An 18839-nucleotide genomic window follows, 5' to 3' on the forward strand; every position below is an offset into this window, starting at 1 on the left:
GCATTTTATTGCATGAAATAAGTATTTGATCATCTACCAACAAGCAAGAATTCTAGCTCTCACAGACCTGCTAGTTTTTCTTTAAGAAGCCCTCTATACACACACTTAGTCACACTCCAACCTCTCCACCATGCCCAAAAACCAAAGAGCTGACTAAGGCCACCAGGGACAAAATTGTAGACCTGCACAAGGCTGGGATGGGTTACGGGACAATAAGCAAGCAACTTGGTTAGGGCTGCAACGATTCATCGATTAACTCGATTAAATCGATTCTAAAAATTTATCGACACAAATTTACTGTGTCGATGCTTCCTTTAAACTCTGCAGCGCTCAGCTGTCTCGGTGTAAGCGGCGCTCCTCACTAGCATTAGCAGCATTAGTGCTGACGTTTTTTTTGTGGGTTTATTGGGGGCTGGCAAACCAACATAGAACTGCATTACCGCCACCTACTGGACTGGAGTGTGAATCACTCACGTATACACAAGCACACATTCTTAAAAGCTCTCCGTCGCTGCGATGGATTTCATTTAACACAGAGTGGATCATCACTAGAGTTGACACCTGTCTCGTAAAATACAGAACCCCGTATGTTACGGGACTCCGTGGAATACGGCTCCGTAACATGCCGTGTTCCGTACTTTACGGGACGGGTGGCAACTGTCGCTGACATGCATTTCCACGCCTCCACTGCTCTCTGTGTGTCTGTGTGTGTTGTGCTCGCTGAGAATTTCAGCTGCTATTTTTGTCTTTACTTCAGCTGTAGCTACCAGAACTGGTTTGCTAGCGAGCGCGGGCCATTAGCACTAGCTAATTTTTATACTTTAATCCCTTATTAGTGACTAAATATAGACCTGCAGTAGAAACGTATTTTCGAGAATGCTTGTGAATACAAAGCATTACACCATTACTCACACATGCGCCATGGCTCCCGCAGCCACTAGTTTTTCAAAACACTCATAGCAGGCAGCGGTTTTAACTGCGCAAGCGCAAAGAGGCGAAGCTGTGACGGTGAGATCAAGTAGTGAAAAAGGAAACGTTTTTCCAGCGTCCAAAACAGCAGCTTTTTCTTTTAGTAACCACCATTAAATCTGTGAAACAGCTGGAGGTCCTTCATCAAGCACCTGATCAGCAAGTGTTAAGGTGAAGAAAAGAGAACTTTGTAGCTGCTCCATTCACCGCTGTTTGTTCACATGGCGAGAAACTGCATTATGGAAGTTAAAATATGTAGATAAACTGTTAATAAAAAAAAGTATTCTTATCCGATTACTCGATTAATCGCTGGAATAATCGATAGAATACTCGATTACTAAAATAATCGTTTTATGCAGCCCTAAACTTGGTGAGAAGGCAACAACTGTTGGTGCAATTATTAGAAAATGGAAGAAACACAAGATGACTGTCATGACCTGAAGAGAGCTATGAGCGCAGTCTCAAAGATGACCGTAACACACTATGCTGTCATGGATTAAAATCCTGCAGGGAATGCAAGGTCCTCCTGCTCACACCAGCAAATGTCCAGGCCTGTTTGAAGTTCACCAATGACCATCCAGAGGAGGCATGGGAGAAGGTCATGTGGTGAGACCAAAATAGAGCTTTTTGGTATCAACTCCACTCGCCGTGTTTGGAGGAAGAAGAAGGATGAGTACAACCACAAGAACACCATCCCAACCGTGAAGCATGGGGATAGGAACATCATACTTTGGAGGTTCTTTTCTGCAAAGGAGACAGGACGACTGCACCTTATTGAAGGGAAGATGGATGGGGTCATGTACCACAAGATTTTCGCCAATAACCTCTTTCCCTCAGTAAGAGCATTGAAGATGGGTCATGACTGAGTCTTCCAGCAGCACAATGACCCGAAGCACACAGCCAGGGCAACTAAGGAGTGGCCTAGCCTAGCCAGTCTCCAGAAATCAGCCCAATAGAAAATCTTTGGATGGAGCTGAAACTCAATGTTGCCCAGTGACAGCCACAAAACCTGAAAGATCTGGAGAAGATCTGTATGGAGGAGTGGGCCAAAATCTATTGTACCTACGACAAAAATTACAGGCCTCCATTCTTTGTTGGTGGAAAAACTTGCAAAATATGCAGTGTATCAAATACTTATTTCCCCCACTTTATGTACGAAAAGAACTTTTAGTCATCCTATGAAAAAAACAATTAAACCCCCTTTTTCCAATCATAATCATGCAGTCTCCTAGGTCATGACCTCAGAGAGCGATATCTCTTACATTTTATCACTGTAATAAGAAAGTAGTAAGAAATGAAAGTGAATGAGTACTCACCTTGTGGTTTAGCATCATGTAGCAACTTTCGATCTGCAGACACACAACATAATTTAAGTGTTAGTTGATTCAATTACTACTCGTGTATGCATCCATGTTTGTGCACACTGTTTGTGATGTATGTGAAGTAGAGTGTTTGAATAATGAAGATGGAAGAGGGTGCTGCTAATGAGCATGATTATAATGACAATCATGATCTAACCCACACTGCCAAAAATTATGAACAGTAAGTCTATAATGACACAGTCAATGAACACAATGGGACTGACAGTAATGATGCTAAACCACCATCTCTTTTTCTCCTTTTTAACCAGTGAAGTGTAGAGTTGATGTTACCCACTCTGTGTACAGAGGCCGCCTGTGCAGTTGTCTGTAGCCAACGCCACCCCGTCACACAGCCGTCCCCCATGCTTGGGCTCCGGAGCTGTACACTCTCTGCTGCGCTGCCTCTCGCAGTCCAAACTACACACTGACCACTCGCTCCACTCTCCCCAGCCACCATCCACTAAGGGACCAAATACAAATACAAATTTACACGAAGCATGTTTAAATAATAGAGGTATCAAATGTGGGTACATGTGCACATGTGACTGTATAAACAAACACGAGTGAAGCACAATAGAAACTAGAAAATGCATACTTCAAGTTTAAGTGTATTCTTTTAATAGTAATGTGGAACTGTACAGGAAAACACTTTCAAGGTAACAGTTGCATTATTAAAAAAAAAACTATTCGCCACTCAAAGAGTCAAAACATGTACAAAACCGGCGGTTCTGATTTGGAGCATAGAGAGACTCCATCAATTCTCCTTTCTTCCTCCATATGCGCTAAAAGATTCCCTCTTCCTGCTAATCTAAAAGCAAATGCATCCTGTTTATGTTCAAACTCAGATGCAGAGAAAGAATCCTTCAAAAGGAGACATTTGGCAAAGAGGAGATAATGTTTGGAGGAGTGCACTGTATTCAACTGATAATTTTTTTTTTTACTTTAAACCTGATGAGCATTTTTCTTTATACTCCACAGGGTTTGAAATCATAAATTTGGGCTTGTTTGGAAAAAAAAGAAGAAAAAAAATGCTTGGGTAGAGGAGCAATTTTGATAACTACAACAGTTGTTCTGCTCTTCCTCTTACAACCTGAGATTCTACTCTTCGCTTCTCTTTCTCTCCATCCCTTTCCATTTTTGCATGTCTCTCCTTTTGCGAAACATTTTCCCTTCATTAGTTGTTTCACTTGGTGCACTGCATTAGATTTCAGATAACAACCCACTGTCACTAGTGCGGATGCATTCACAGTGAAATGTGAGTGGTTCAAAGGACACTACTGCTACTACAAAAGCTACCCCAGGCTTTAAGACAAGTGTCATGCCTTCTAAGCCGACGCTTTTCTCTATTCAATTCAGTTACTTAAAATTTACTTACAGATACTTGAAATTCATCTTAGCAGTGAATCATAAAGACCATTTAAAAAATTTTTTTGTCACATACTGTATATGTTACTGCATTCTAAAACATTTCTAAACATATGCTGATGCATTCAAGGACATTCAAAATTTCTGAGCCACAAACAGCAACCTTTGAGGAAATACACTAAATTGTTTTATTGCCAAAAGTGAATTAAGAAGATCGATTTGTAAATCCATCCATCCATCCATCCATCCATCCATCCATCCATCCATCTTCTGTCTGTTAATTATGAAATTGAGGCCAGCAAGGTTTTGCTTAACATCAAGACTGCAAGCAAACCTGGCTAAATTTAATAGTTACTACACATAAATAAATAAATAAATAAATGAACATAAATAAATAAATTGGTTATATCTGAGTTCTATAAAAAGACTGAAGGATAAGAGCAACAATTTGTTGTTAAATGGTGGGTTGTGTGCTGCACAAAAAATAGTTTGACTGTGTAGCTCCCTGCAAGAACACAAATATCAGTATTTTTGGACCAATTCATCAATAATTAAAGTTCAGCTCTGAGTTTTTGGTTATATTATTTATTGAATTTATTAAAAAAAACACACTATTGTTCACTAAAGTTTTAGCTTTCTCCAAAAAGAGACTATAATAAGTAGAATATGGCAACAAAATAGGCTAGCAGTTGTTTCCCAGCTTCCATTTTTTGTGCAAAGCAAAGCTGACCGTTTAGAGATTTTGCTGGAAAAACATAGGAGCTGTATTGTACTCATCTTATGTAAATCTGCTCATAAGTGCATTTCCACAATATCAAAGGATTTCTATATGCAGAATCAACCACTTTAACAGTATGGGCTTCAAGCAGTCTTAAAACTAAACACAACTTATCTTGCAACTGTAAACCTTTAATTGAATTGATATCTGGAAGGTGGGTGGACGGCTTCAAAAACTCTAAATTAGTAGCACTAAAACATGATTTTTATCAAAATCACTAACACTGGGATGAATATGCTGTTGCTCTTACCTGGACATACTGTGTTGCAGGTACTCTTCTGCACCGACATGCCCTCACAGAAGGCTCCTCCATTGAGAGGTGCTGGATTTGTGCAAGTGCGAGAACGCTTCTGCACACCTCGACCACAACGCACATTACAGGGAGACCAGTCCGTCCATGATGACCAACCACCATTCACTGCATGAGCCAAAGGACGAAAGGAAAGTAATGAAGAGGAATTCTGGCCTGCATCAGTCACAGGATTCACTCAAAGGCGGCAATGAACATCAGAGCAAAAAAAAAAGAAAGATCAATAGTGTCTTCCCTTCAGCCAGTGTACACTTATGTCTCAGATGTGTGTCCTAAAATAATGTAGGATGATTGACTAATGAGCTCATTTGCTGTCACAGTAAAGGAAGAAATACTACTATTCCATTATTGTACATCTGTCGGAGGCTATCAGGAATAGTAAGCCTGCCAGGGAATTCATTAACATTATGGAAATTAATGATTGATGGGCTGCAGCAAGGGGATGTCAGAAAGAATTAGATGTATTCCTACAGCAGTTAAATTCCCTCTTCAAAAAAATAAAAATACCAGGATGAAAGGTCAGTACAATGAACAATGAAATACTTCAGTTAAGAAAGCTGTCCTTCAGTGTGAAAGGAAGTGGTACTACTATGACATAATTTCACTCTCTACAGCCCTAAAATCTAGTGGAAACACTGTCTGCTGGCCCACAGCCACAGAAAACATTTTAAACAAGGTGTTTAGTTCTGGCAGATAAAAGCTGGGGAATTGTGACAGCCCACATTGGAGCTTTTCCATCATTAATAATTGAGTTATTGTAAATATTGTGCCCATGTCTCCTTGTTTTAACACAAGGGATCATTTACCCATTACCTCCTCATTAGACTCTAGTGTGAAAAAGGCCACATGCTGTGGCTGAGCAGTGCTTTTGAATGATGTGGGGGAGCTTGCTTGAGAATTCAATTAAATTTTGTTTATATAGTGTTGAAGGACATATCTTTATTAAAAATGATTCCAAGATTCCTCACAGTGTTGCTGGAGTCCAAGGTAATGCCATCCAGAGTAAGTATCTGGTTAGACAATGTGTTGCTAAGATTTTTAGGACTGAGACTCAGTTTTGTCCGAATTTAGAAGCAGGAAATTAGAGGGCATCCAGGCCCTTATGTCTTTAAGACATGCCTGTGGTTTAACTAGTTGATTTGTATCATCTGACTTCATGGATAAATAAAGCTGGGTATCATCTACACAGCAATGAAAATGTATGCTATGTTTTCTAATAATTCTGCCTGTGGGAAGCATGAATAATGTGAAAAGTATTGGTCCTAGCACAGAACCCTGTGGAACTCCATGACTAACTTTTATGTGTGAAGAAGACTCCTCATTTACATGCACAAATTGGAATCTATCAGATAGATATGATTCAAACCACTGCAGCGCAGTTCCTTTAATACCAGTGGTGTGTTCGAATCTCTGTGATAAAATGGTATGGTCAACAGTATCGAACGCTGCACTGAGGTCTAGTAGGACCAGCACAGAGATGAGTCCACTGTCAGAGGCAATAAGAAGATCATTTGTAACCTTCATTAATGCTGTTTCTGTATTGTGATGAATTCTGAAACCTGACTGAAACTTCAAATGCACCGTTCCTCTGCAGATGATCACTTAACTGTCTGGCAACTATCCTTTCGAGAATTTTTGAAATAAAAGGAAGGTTAGAATAATTTATTCCTGTAAGCTCCCAGTGGAGCAAAGGGCCACAAAGGTTTGAAATCAGTGTATAATTAACTAAGACAGCTGGATGAAGAAGCTTTTTAAGTAATGGGTTAATTACTGCCACCTTACAAGCCTTTGGTATCCTGTTAATAAAAATAATAAAACTGAAACCTTAATTAATGGTGAAACTTCTTTGAGCAATTTTGTAGGAATAGAGTCTGAAAGGCACACTGATGTTTTAGAGCCTAGGTCACCAATAGATCACCACAGTCTAGATCCGTACCCAGATACTATACTTTATGGATCCAGACCTATTACTAGATTCTGACAGACTGTTTCTATTTTACTCTGTGCAACTCTTATTGTATTTACAGTAAAGTTATTTTAATCTGCACAGGCTTTTCCTTTGTCTTTATGGAAGTCAGTGTATGTAAACAGGACCAATTGCCTGCATTGAAAGTCATCCCACGCGATGCTGCTCAGCCAATCATTGATTCTTAATGCGTGAGAAAACAGAGTACTGTGAGGAGACGACGTGCTGCAGTCCAAAGAGGTAAGTCAGGGAAACAGAGAGAAAAGAGGGGCTGAAGCTGAGATGGTTTACATACTGAAAAGGGGAAACTCAAACTGCACCTTCTTCAAAAGCTCTATTTTTTTAATTTATGACAGCAAACCTTATTGTACTCTAAACAAATATTTTATTATTTTATTATTAGAGTTCTTTCAAGCTCATTGTGAAAATTAATAATAAACATTATTGAAATACTGTTGAATTGTACTTTTTTGTTTTATTTGACAGCAGTTGTTGACAACATACAGACACTGACTCAACTATTAGAACAATAAATTACTGAAGTTAACACAGAACGATTGATTGGCGAGAAAGAGTCTAAGCAAATATTGGCAGCTATTAAAAGTTGCTCTCCTTAATGAAACATCTGCGGGAAAGCTGTGAATATTTTTTTCTCTAATGGTTGAAATTTTATTTGTGAAGAACTTCATGGAGTCATTGCTGGGTAAGTTTAAAGGGACACTCGCCTCAACAGAGCTTTGACTCTTTGTCAGCCTGGCTCCAGTACTGAAAAGAAACTCGGGGTTGTTCCCGTTTACTTCAATCTGTGAAGAATAGTAAGATGTCTTAGCTTTACGGTGGGCTTTTTATGGAGTAAAACCAGGTAATAGAGTAACTCCAGGCCAAATGAATATCTTCTAAATGAGGGCAACACCATTTCCTCTCCAGCTTATGAGCGATCTGCTTTAAGGGGCGCATTTGTGAGTTATACCAGGGAGCCAAGTGTCTCTGATTTGTTGCCACAGTATCCAGGGTCACACACAGTGAGGATGTAACATTATTAACAAGACAATCCACCTCTGTGGGAGTAAAGTTTAGGTCGCTACGCTGCATTGTATACCACACTAGTGAAAACTGATATTTTGATGAAGGGAAGAAAAATCTTTGACAGTTTTGTGATAATTTGAAAGACAAATCAATTGTCAGAGACCAAATTGCAAAAATCAGGAATTTGTTATCTTACCATAGACTATAACAGTAGCAGTGGCACTGCGTCTCTTGGCCACAATGTTGCTAGCAACACAGGTATAGTTTCCGGAGTCAGACAACCGAGCTTCTGAGATGATAAGGTTGTGGTCACCTCTTTTATCAATGACATCATCATCATCATCAAAGCTCAGTGATTCCTCATTTTTTAGCCACTCCACCTGAAAACAAAAGTTTGCTAAATTAATTCAGGTAGACAATCATCTGAAAATATCTTACTAGATATGAGTGATAAAACAGTCCATATATGTATAAAAAATTTCACAATTTATTAGGATTATTGAAAACAGGTCCGCAACATGACAAAGAGGCTAAGGAAGGAAAGTCAAGGAGTTCGTTATGCAAACCTCATCCAAACCCGCATAAGAAAACAGTTCAATAATTTGAACGTTTCTCAAAATAACTGCAAAGATTTCATCATCTACGGTAGATAAAATGTTAAAGAGACTGTACTCGGAGCACAAGGGACAGGGTGAAAACCAGTAATAGCTGCAATCTTCAGGCCCTCATTTAGAAACTCAATTCTTTGAGTTTCTAAATGGAAACACTTCTGGAAACCACTGTCAGTCAACACAATTTGTCATTACATCTATACAAATGCAAGGGAAATCTTGATCATGCAAACAAAAAGCATAAACAAATCCCAGAACTGCTGCAGCCTTGTGTATCCTTGAAGTGGGAAACACTTTTGTGGTCTGACAAATCAAAATTTCTTTTTGGAAATCATGGCCACAGTGTCCTCCAGGCTTAAGAGGAGAGGCATCATCTGGCTTGTTACGTACTTTAAAAGCCAGTATTTGTGATATGGGGAGTGCACATGGCATTAGTAAGATCCTTTGAAGGCACCATCAACACTGAATAATATATGATACATTCTTCTATGCACATTTTTAATTAAACATTAAGGAACATTTTCAGAGTCCCACATTTTTGGGGAAAATATGATTGCATTACTGTAACAATTTCAGACAACTATTCATTACTGTACCTTTACAAGTTTCATTATTCGATTTCAGTGATTTCACTCAAACTGAATTTGTTTTCCCACACTCACAATTGCAACGTGTGTGAAAATACACTCAAATTCCAGTTAATTAGGCACAAACTCACTGCAGTACAACAGTAGGAAAAGTTCTGCAACAATTGCTCCTTCATGAAGATTATTCAGTTCAGAATTTGCTTTACACTGATGCTGATTAGAGCAGTTTGAGGTGTGCGTAAGAAGTCTCTGTTCTCCCTTCTTGATAAAAAAGGAGAGGACAAAATTGAAACACCAGTCTCTTAGTACATTTATGAAGACATGTAAAGGGATACATTTTGATAGCAACATTAGGGGTTTGTGAGCAAATTACAACACATTTGACAACTCAGAGCAAGTGATGTAGTAGGAAGATCACATCCTCTAGCGTTACCAATTCAGTGGCCATGTAGTGAGTGAAAGCAATAAGGAATTACAAAACAAGGGACGCTCGGTTGATGCTCCTCTCCTCGCATGACTGGCCCTGTAAATTGCTATTAATGTGCCAGTAGCTTGAGCTTTTCATTCAGAGAGACGAGCTAGGGCACGAGGAATGGGCTTTGATTTATGGCAGCGTATTTGAGGATTAAAAACTCCGCCCTACTGGGAGAGCCATGTCTTTGTACGTCAAGTTGCACTCCAGCGTGTGAGTGCACGTGTGTTTGTGGATAGTGTCCATTTGCCAAGGGAATGTAACACAAACTAACAAACTCAGAGATTGCTTTGCTCTTTCGAAGCACTCTAGATGAAAAAAATGAACTAGGAAATCAATAAATCTGGAGTCATGTTGTCACAAGCACTTTTTTTGCTCCTTTTGATGGCTCAAGAAGTCTTTCATCATGTAGCTTTTTTTTCATCAGTGGGCTCCGCAGCTTTCATGACATGCAGTACCAAACACTCATACTGGTGGGCAACATTGCACCTTCATCATTTGCTTCTTTATCATTTTGCTTTTCACTTTTTCACACCTTCAATGCCTAATCAAACTGACCGTGGTTGGTCAGTTTCGTCAGTTATGAAAGCAGTCAGTTTTGACCTTCCACAATGACAAAATGGAGCAAACTTATAGTTTAATCATTTCATACAGAATGACCCCATTTTAAGGCTTATTCATGTAATCACATTACATTCTTGCAGTCTGCTTTATGGAAGGACTGACTGCAAATAGTCACTCTTAGTTTTGAAACAACGGTATAGGTTAGCTCTGTTGTTTTTGCTTAACCATAATCTCTGAGATCAATAAATGAAGCCATTGTGACTTGTGGTTTGTTTAATTGTACTGACAGCCTGAAGTGTCTGGTCCTATTTTGGTAGATATCTATCCATGTAGTCTATGCATGTACCAAACAAAGCTTGCTGTCACTAGTATCAGCTTACCATCAAAAATGGTAACTTCTGGTTTCAAAGATCCAACATGATCCATAAGTCCTTCTTATAGATATGCACTTATTTCACCACTTATTTCCAGAAAACAGCTAAACTAAAAACTGTCCTGCACATCTTTATGTTATATTACTTATATATTATATTTATATTATAGTCTTACTATAAAGTGGGAAATTCACTGAATTGAAACGTAACCGCCAACACTTTGTTCTCACATTCAGATGGGATGCATATTTATAGCAGCGTGCTGAAACTGAACTTGACAGGTATTAAGATTTAACCAGTACATTGTGTAAATTAAATATATTTCAATATTTGGGGAATAAAATGTCACCATGGGAAACACTGAGTAACACTAAAAGCATTGCTTAAAGTAAAAACTCACAAACAGGCTGCATCTTTTACATATTTTGTCAATGACAAATCTAATTTCTTTCACAAGCAAGTTAAATAATGAGATGGATAGCGATGTGACGGCTGTCTCTTCTGCAGGAACTTTTCATAAATTAGTTATTACACCAATGAAGGGAAACATTTTTTTTCTCATTACTACATTTAAGCCACAAAGTCAGGGTAAAATCAGTGTAGTGCATTTAATGAGTTGGCAGAGGACTAAATAACAAGAGTACATTACAGCATAATACATTTATAACACAGCCACATAACCCTTGAGTTCAACTCAACGCTAAGGTCCTAAGGTGTGATAAGACAAACAAAATGCAACTGAACCTCAAAAGCTTCCAAATAGCCATTTTTGGCACAAGAATGATACTGAATGTGTAATGTCACCCTTCTAGCCATGCCTCCAGTTTTTCCCCTCCTTTCCTTGTGTTTAGTATAGTGCTCCACCTAGCAGATAATAAATTATACATTTAAGTAAAAAAAAAAAATCCATGAAAGATATCTGTGAAATGCCAGAAGATTTGCTGTCTGAAATCAGGGTAATTGAAATGATCTTTTTTAAGTAGAGTGAGCCATCAAACATTCATGACTTTTTATTTCTCCTACTCTGACCACTGGAAAGTCAGGATGAAGTAGAGGAGATTTCCTGAAAAAGGAAGTCTGATGGGATTAGACCTTTGCCAGTAAAGAAGCACTTTGATGCCAGACTTGTCCTAGAGAACATTTCAAACCAACTCCTGCAGCCCCGAGTCGGTCGGTCCCGTGTCGCCTGTGGGGTTCTGCTTCCTCCATTATTGGCAGTATTCTGCCAAGTCATCTGAGGGTCCTAGTCGCTGTCGTCAGCTCACAGCCCAGCCACCAGTGGTGTTCTGTTACCTCTGCTGACGTCAGTCTCCAGCCAAGTCTCCAGTCGCTGGCATCCTGCCAAGTCACCAACTGTCATCGCCAACCTCCAGCTCTACAATCAGATGAGCTCCAGCTGCTGGTCTTTTGTCCATCCTCCAGAGGGGCCCTGTCTCCTTTGTCGGTCTCCTGAGAGTCTCATTTATCGCCGGCCTACTGAAGTGTCCCACCTCCGCCAGCAATGTTGTCTGTCTCCAACCAAACCTCCTGAAGTTTGCTGTCACCTTCACCGATGCCGGCCTCCAGCCAAACCAGCCAAGCCCGTACTGCCATGTTCCCTGTGCTTGTCCCATGGCTGAGACGAACCCCAGAATTGCGTTTCAGACTGTTTTTTTTTTCTTTTTGTGTTTATGGTCCCGGCCGTTGGGGTGCTGATATATGGATTATTGGTGTATAGATCTACTCTTCAGTAGGGATCACTGGTTTTGATAGCCTCTTGTCTCTCATGTTTTGTATCTACTTTAACTTTCCTTGTCTCATTATCCCTGATTTGTTCCAGCTGTGCTTCCACCTGCTTGCTCTACCTTCATTACCTGGTGTGTATTAATTGTCTGAGTCTCCCCTTGTCCTTTTTCACATCCTCCCACAATGCTGTGCACTCCCTTGTTCCATGTTTTCCCTTAGATTTCTAGTTTTTGTGTTCCTGGCTCCAGCCCAGCCTTGTTTAGTATTTTTTGTAAAGACTTCAGCACTAAAGCTGCTTTTGAGTTCACGTCCTGTCTCCTGATTCCTGCATTCTGGGTCTATATTCTCCCTCCACACAGCATTACTCACTTTGTGGAATTAGAAGGGGTCATTGAAAGCTGGGAATGGCTGTGGAACATTCAGTGGTTGAAAAAAAAATGCAGTCAGCTTTAATGCCTCTGTCCTAGCAGCCCCTCTCTCACATAAGCCTACAAAGAAGGGCAATTTTAAAACCGTTAAAATGACATCACCAATTAAAAACAAAAAAGCACTGCTTGCCAACTATGAGAAACTTCAGAGGGACTGGCACACATTGTAAACCCGCTGTGCCACTCCATAGTAACTAAAGATTAAACAATTCAATTGTACATTCCTTGAATGTGTTAAACAAACAGTAAGAACTGACTACTGAAGCTAGAAGCTGTCAGGTATGTAGAGATGGATTAGAGGGCTCATTTTTGGTTCGCAGAACTGAGAGTGCTGTTAAATTAATTTTTTTTACAGTACACTGCTGTCATGTAAAGATACATGTTCTTTATAATTTTTGTTCTTGTTCATAGTTTACATTTTAATTGATTTTGTTTCTGTACTGTTTGTCATGTATAGATGTTGATTTTAATTCACCATTAGTTCCCTTTTCATATCTTCCTCTTTGTTGGTTTAAGAGGAACAATATTTACATTTTTGATGTACACAAGTGCATTACACAATGACAAAGAAATCTTAAAAATCCCTTAAAACATTGGTTTATCAAAAAAAAAAAAGTGGTTTGTCTTACAGTAATTTAATGATCCCTTAGCATGTTAATTTTCTGTATCATATTATTTTACATAATTAAATCTAGTTTATATAAAATAAAAATCCTGGCAAAATAAAAATATATCCTCACACAAACAAGAAAGATTTACTGACTGACATTTTACGGATCAGCCGAATGTGATATTTACACAAACAGAGTGAAGGAGGATGGCTGTGATGTGTACCGCTAGGATTCCTGCAACCACTCTTAAAAAGACAACAACTTTCTAACTAATCCTTTTTAGTTGTTATTAACAGCAAGTCAGCCGTGTTTGAGTTGTGAAGCATGGATTACTGGTGTATAGATCTACTCTTCAGTAGAGATCACTCCCTCATCCTTTCTTGAATTTGTTAAGTCGCTGTTTGTCTCAGAAAATATTTCCTAGTTCCTAACGTTATCTCTGTGGTCATCTGCTTTCTCACTTTCATTTTGAATTCATGTGTTGCATTATATATGTTAGTTTCTTATGATTTTAAAAGTTGTATATGATTAAAAAAAAATAAATTGTTGCACATGTCCTCTTTCAGAAATAGTGTGGGTGTTTGTGTTTGTGGATAGAATTCAGAGGCAACCACAACAGAAAAAGAACGAGAAAAAATTGTAATGATTTTTTTCATGCAGACATTATTCTCCTTTCTAATCTGTGATGGTGTTTGAGTCTCATTCGGACCGTGGTAAAGGGCATATGAGATTGATAAGAAAAAGGGATTAGTAAAAGTAGATAACAGAAGCAGAAAGATGAGGCTTAATTAAACCATTAAACAGCAGCTGTTGTCCTATTCAATAAAACTGACCGATAATTATCCCTTTACTCTCCCAGTGATCAGAGAAGAAGAATATGAATCCTCTTTGGGGGTGACTTTTCTTTTTTTTGTGCCTTTATCTCAGGGAATTCTTACAGTAAAGTAAATTAAAATAATCTCTTTGTGCTCTGCTTGGTTTTCCCTCTCATGATTTTGCTTTGATTAATCTGTGTCATTCTGCCCTTCTTCACTTTCCAGTATAATTCTGATATGCATCCTGTGTTGGTCCTAGATTCTCCCCTTTAGTAGAAAACAACAGAGAGATGCACATGCTGATGACAAGCCAGGGACACTCAAATGAGCCTGATAAGCCTATGCCTGGGGAGGACCAGGAACTTATTTGCCTAATTTGCAAATGTGTCCCACTTAGATAGCAGCAACTAGTGTTGAACTACAGCACACCTGACCTAGCAGCCCCTGCAGTGTACTGGCATGGTGTCAAGGTCACCATACTGACTGATAAATGTCACTCAGTCATCCCAGTATCTTTTGCTCCTGCTCACTCTTGGTTCATTTGTAACCGGTGAAAGCGAGTCAAATAAAGCCAGGATATAACGAAAGCAGCATCACACGCAGGCAGCAGGGTGTCTCCGAACCATGCAGTAGAGTTTCGTTTTGTGATAAACTCACGCTGTGTAAAGATGTTGAGATGAGAGAGACGGCAAGCCTGGAGAGCTGTGTTTATTTGCAGAAAGATATCATCTTAAACTTAACAGAGAAGTCATTTCAGTTCCCCTCAGCATCGGGCCCGAGCACCTGATTATCCTGAAAGCACATGTAATGACCTACGTTTACAGTCATTTAAATGGAAAGTGAAAGCGACATGAAGTCAATTACAAAGCATTGCAGTAAGTTTTGTACCATCTGATTCAATTAAGGTTGTGCTTCATTAACCCCCCCGCCCCCCCATGCATGTATGGCCTTTCATCGATGCAACAATGACTTTCATGAAATCACATTAAACAAATGAAGCCCCCAAAACTGACAGCAGCCTGTTCTGGAGGCAGGGGTGGCCCAACTTTGATCACATCCTTGGTTTATCTGTGCACCATCTGGGGAAATGTTATGATTACCAATGAATAATTACATTTTAAGCACTCTAAATGACTTATGGCTTGATGATTGATTACACTTGGTATGAAATACCTGTGGGTGGCTAATAAGGGGAAAATATTTCCTCCTTAATTTAAAGTAGCTGCAAACCTTTTTATCTCTCCAATATTAAGATTTTTTTTTTGCTGTTAATGTTCTCAGTATATCAAACATGAACAATACAGGAACTAATAGGTATCACCATGAATCTTCCCCAGTTGATTGCTTACTTACTTACATTCACAATTAGTTTTTGCAAGTTTTCTGAAATTTGATGTGTAAAATACACGTCTTGCGTACGTTTTTTCTAGGATATAAATCTGCACACTGGATAAAGCAACGTTCAGAATCCTTGTTTTGTTTTATTGACATATTAAGAGCTTAACATTTTCACAGATGGGATTTGGGAAATCTTTTTTTGTCACTCCATGACAAAAATATTCCTAACATTCAGAAAAAAAAAAATCACCATGTTTTAGGAATAAATTGTTGTCTATGAATGATATATGAACAATCCCCTCTGTAAAAACATTGAGTTGAACCTTCAGGGATTGACAACATGGTGAAGAAATGCAGAAAAATGAGACTTGTGAGAACTTGGCTTATATGGGATCAAGGCTGGTTGGGTTTTTGTTGCCTTTTGTTAACATTACTGAGTAACATATTACACTTTTCACAGATTTGCTGTATTTTAAATGGCAGCGTGCTGCTGTTTCAGATCATATGCTGGGCTTCTTTCACACTGAACAGCTGGTTCAGGTCGGTATGAAGGCAGTTTGTGTATGTTTTTCCAGTAACTAAAGTTTGTAATGTGAAGCCTGCATAAATGAAACGAGTAAAAGCTGTGTTGCACAAGTGATAGTGATAATATTTCATGTTCAGTTGAACAGACTTACCTATTGTACTCTACAAGAGGAAGAAAAGGAGTGTAACTGCATTAACAGAATATAATAATTAACTTTCTGAGGTTTGTGATATAATATCTTCAAACTTTAAATGACTAGAAGACAAATAAGCTGCAGCGACCTGCGGTCAGGGTGTTAAAAAATCTCAATCTTTCATTTTTGTTTCCCCCACGCAGCTCTTATAGAGTGTTCACAGTGTGATCATGGTAGCAACTGCGCCATGTATCTGATCATCAATAAATGTAACACGCTTCAGGCAAAGATGCTACATATTAGATGTTCACTCTATTTTGCAGCGGCCTTAACTTTATTAGAGTCCCAGAGCCCAGTGGTGTCACTGTACAGTATTCATGCTTAACTCATGAATATTATGTTGACAATGGTCGTTTATTTTTCTCTGTCTAATTTGAGGAAATGTTTTAACGAAACAGGAAAAGGCAGCTTTATAATTTACAGTCAGGGTTCAATTTATGGTTTGACACAGAAACTAAAAGGACAAGTTATTTTTAAAAAGTCACAACATTTCTGTACTTTTGTACAATATATAACCTTAACTAATGTTTGGAACATGAGGGAGAACAACTTTCAACCTGAGAATTTTAATGCGATTTTGAAGGTATTAGGTTGACATCAGCCTATAAAGTGAAAAGTGACCTGATTATTACCCACATTAGGATTATTTTAAAATCCAAATATTGCACTCAGATAACAATTGTCTATTGGCATTTACAATATTATCAAAATGCTTGACCTGCTATTAACAATAGAATTAAATAACTCCTGATTCTAAACAGGAACTGAGCTTATATACACTGGATTAAAATGACTTTTAATTACTAAAATATTAATAAGGACAAGATTTTCTTTTTTTTTACTCGTGTCAATGGCAAAACGTAATGACTTGAACATAACAGACTTGACTATAATATGCACTGTTAACAGCTCTGTCTATAAAAAGCAAAGCCAGTTCAAACTCGTCACCAATAAACTGAAGCAGACTTAAGCTGTTTTACTACGATCCATTCTCTGTGGTCTGACTTGCATTGTGCACAGATTATTGCCTCTGTCACTGCTGGGACAGATAATATGGCATTCTCTGGTTTTCATTAACATCCTACACAGCAGCCCAGCAAACTCCCGGGTGGTTTAGTTACAGCAAGATGCAGATAAAGTTCCCTCGCACTCACTGCCTCTGAGATCATGAGCAGCGCAGTGACATAAAGGGATTTCAAGCTTTACAGTCAGATGTAAAGCATTAATGTATTAAAACAACCTAGAAAGTAGTAGCTCATTAATGCGCATCTTGTCAATTGAGAGTTTAATATCAGCTTCAAAAATGAACTGTTTGCATTTCTTCCACATCATGAGTATTAATTTCCATCTGGATGTTGTGGTATGGAAGTTTCAGATAAATGTCATGACCAAAATAAATATCCCTCAGAATATAAACAGGGTTTAACAGATCACACTGCATCATGACCTCAATTCCTTAAAACTCAAACTGTAGCTGAGCTTCAGCTTCTCTCCTTCACAGTGCTGGTTACAAAAAAGGGCTCTCAGCAATGTCTAAAGTCATAAACTGAAAAAAAAAAAAACTACAGCCACATCTCCAACTCTGCATGTCAATGTTTTTTTTTTTTTCTTTTTTCTCAGTGCAAGTCATACTCGAGGGAGCTGGATCTGTCACTGCATTATTTACTATAACCATTCTCTTTGTTAGCCGGAGTCACATTAATGAATGCATGAGGAGTTTGATGACCACAATGCATCGGGGAGACTCGTGGTACACCGATGCTCCATTTGTGTGAGCTGAATCATTCATCACACACACACACACACACACACACACACACACACACACACACACACACACACACACACACACACACACACACACACACACACACATACACAAAATTTGAAATGGAGTCCATTCTCACCTTTAAGGAATTCTAAAGCATCCATCTGGATTTTTTTTTTTTTTTTTCCAGGACCAACATTTTGTTAATATGACAGATCACAACATGACAGCCATAACAATGCAGCGCACAAAAGAAAATGTTTGTGCAGTACAAGTTCTCAAATATTCATAAACAATATTCAGCTTGAATTTAAGATGAGCAGTACTTGACTTTTCTTTTTGTTGTTTAGCATTCCAAAAATCACTGAGATAGATCGCATCAGTGATGATATTTTGCTTTGCTAAAAAATAAAACACTGCCTGAAGCCTGCAGACATCTGAAGACGTGGTATCATCTGCACCTATTGCTTGTATGGACTTAGAACACTTTTGAAAATGAGATTTGTAACCCCAGTGAGACTTTTGCCCCATTAAAAAAAGTAAATACATGAATAAAGAAGAATATCATGTAACTGACTTGCTATGTACTCCATTAAAAAATATTCAGTTGCCTGTTTTGTGTACTAAAAACAATGTGGTAACTCATCATACTGCACTTAACCCCTTAATATAAAGCAAATAAAAAGTGATTTGCTTGCATTGCATCAGTTATGTAGCTGATGGTTGGACACTAGTGGTTATTTATTGCCGCCTATCAGCAGTATCCTTCACTCCTATTGGTAGCCACTTCAAATAGATGTTATGAGCCTGCCATCAAGTTAAACCAACGCAATAAACAGGATTTTAGGGAATAATTAATATTAAATGGACCTTTTTCTGAAAGGTGCCGCTACCCTGTAATGGAGATAGGTAACTCTTACAAATAGGTGGCCTTCCCACCTATTGTTAACAATGCTAACAACAGGTGAGAAGGACAAACAGAAACAGTCAGGTTTGTGAATTCTGATATAAACTGGATTTACTCACTTTTCTCTGCAGAGGTGAGGACTACT

The 18839-nt window shown here is 38.6% G+C and overlaps 1 protein-coding gene across 1 annotated transcript in view; it reads right to left on the reverse strand.

Annotated features, from left to right (window-relative positions):
* Nucleotides 1-18839, reverse strand: part of LOC115789225 (netrin receptor UNC5D-like) — a 178027-nt gene that overhangs the window by 37694 nt on the left and 121494 nt on the right. The window contains 4 exon segments of the mRNA XM_030742535.1: nt 2286-2318; nt 2626-2790; nt 4724-4891; nt 7972-8155. Coding sequence (XP_030598395.1) covers nt 2286-2318; nt 2626-2790; nt 4724-4891; nt 7972-8155 — 550 coding nt within the window.

This window comes from Archocentrus centrarchus, chromosome 12, assembly GCF_007364275.1.
Source record: "Archocentrus centrarchus isolate MPI-CPG fArcCen1 chromosome 12, fArcCen1, whole genome shotgun sequence".
In the NCBI taxonomy this organism is placed as follows: Eukaryota; Metazoa; Chordata; class Actinopteri; order Cichliformes; family Cichlidae; genus Archocentrus; species Archocentrus centrarchus.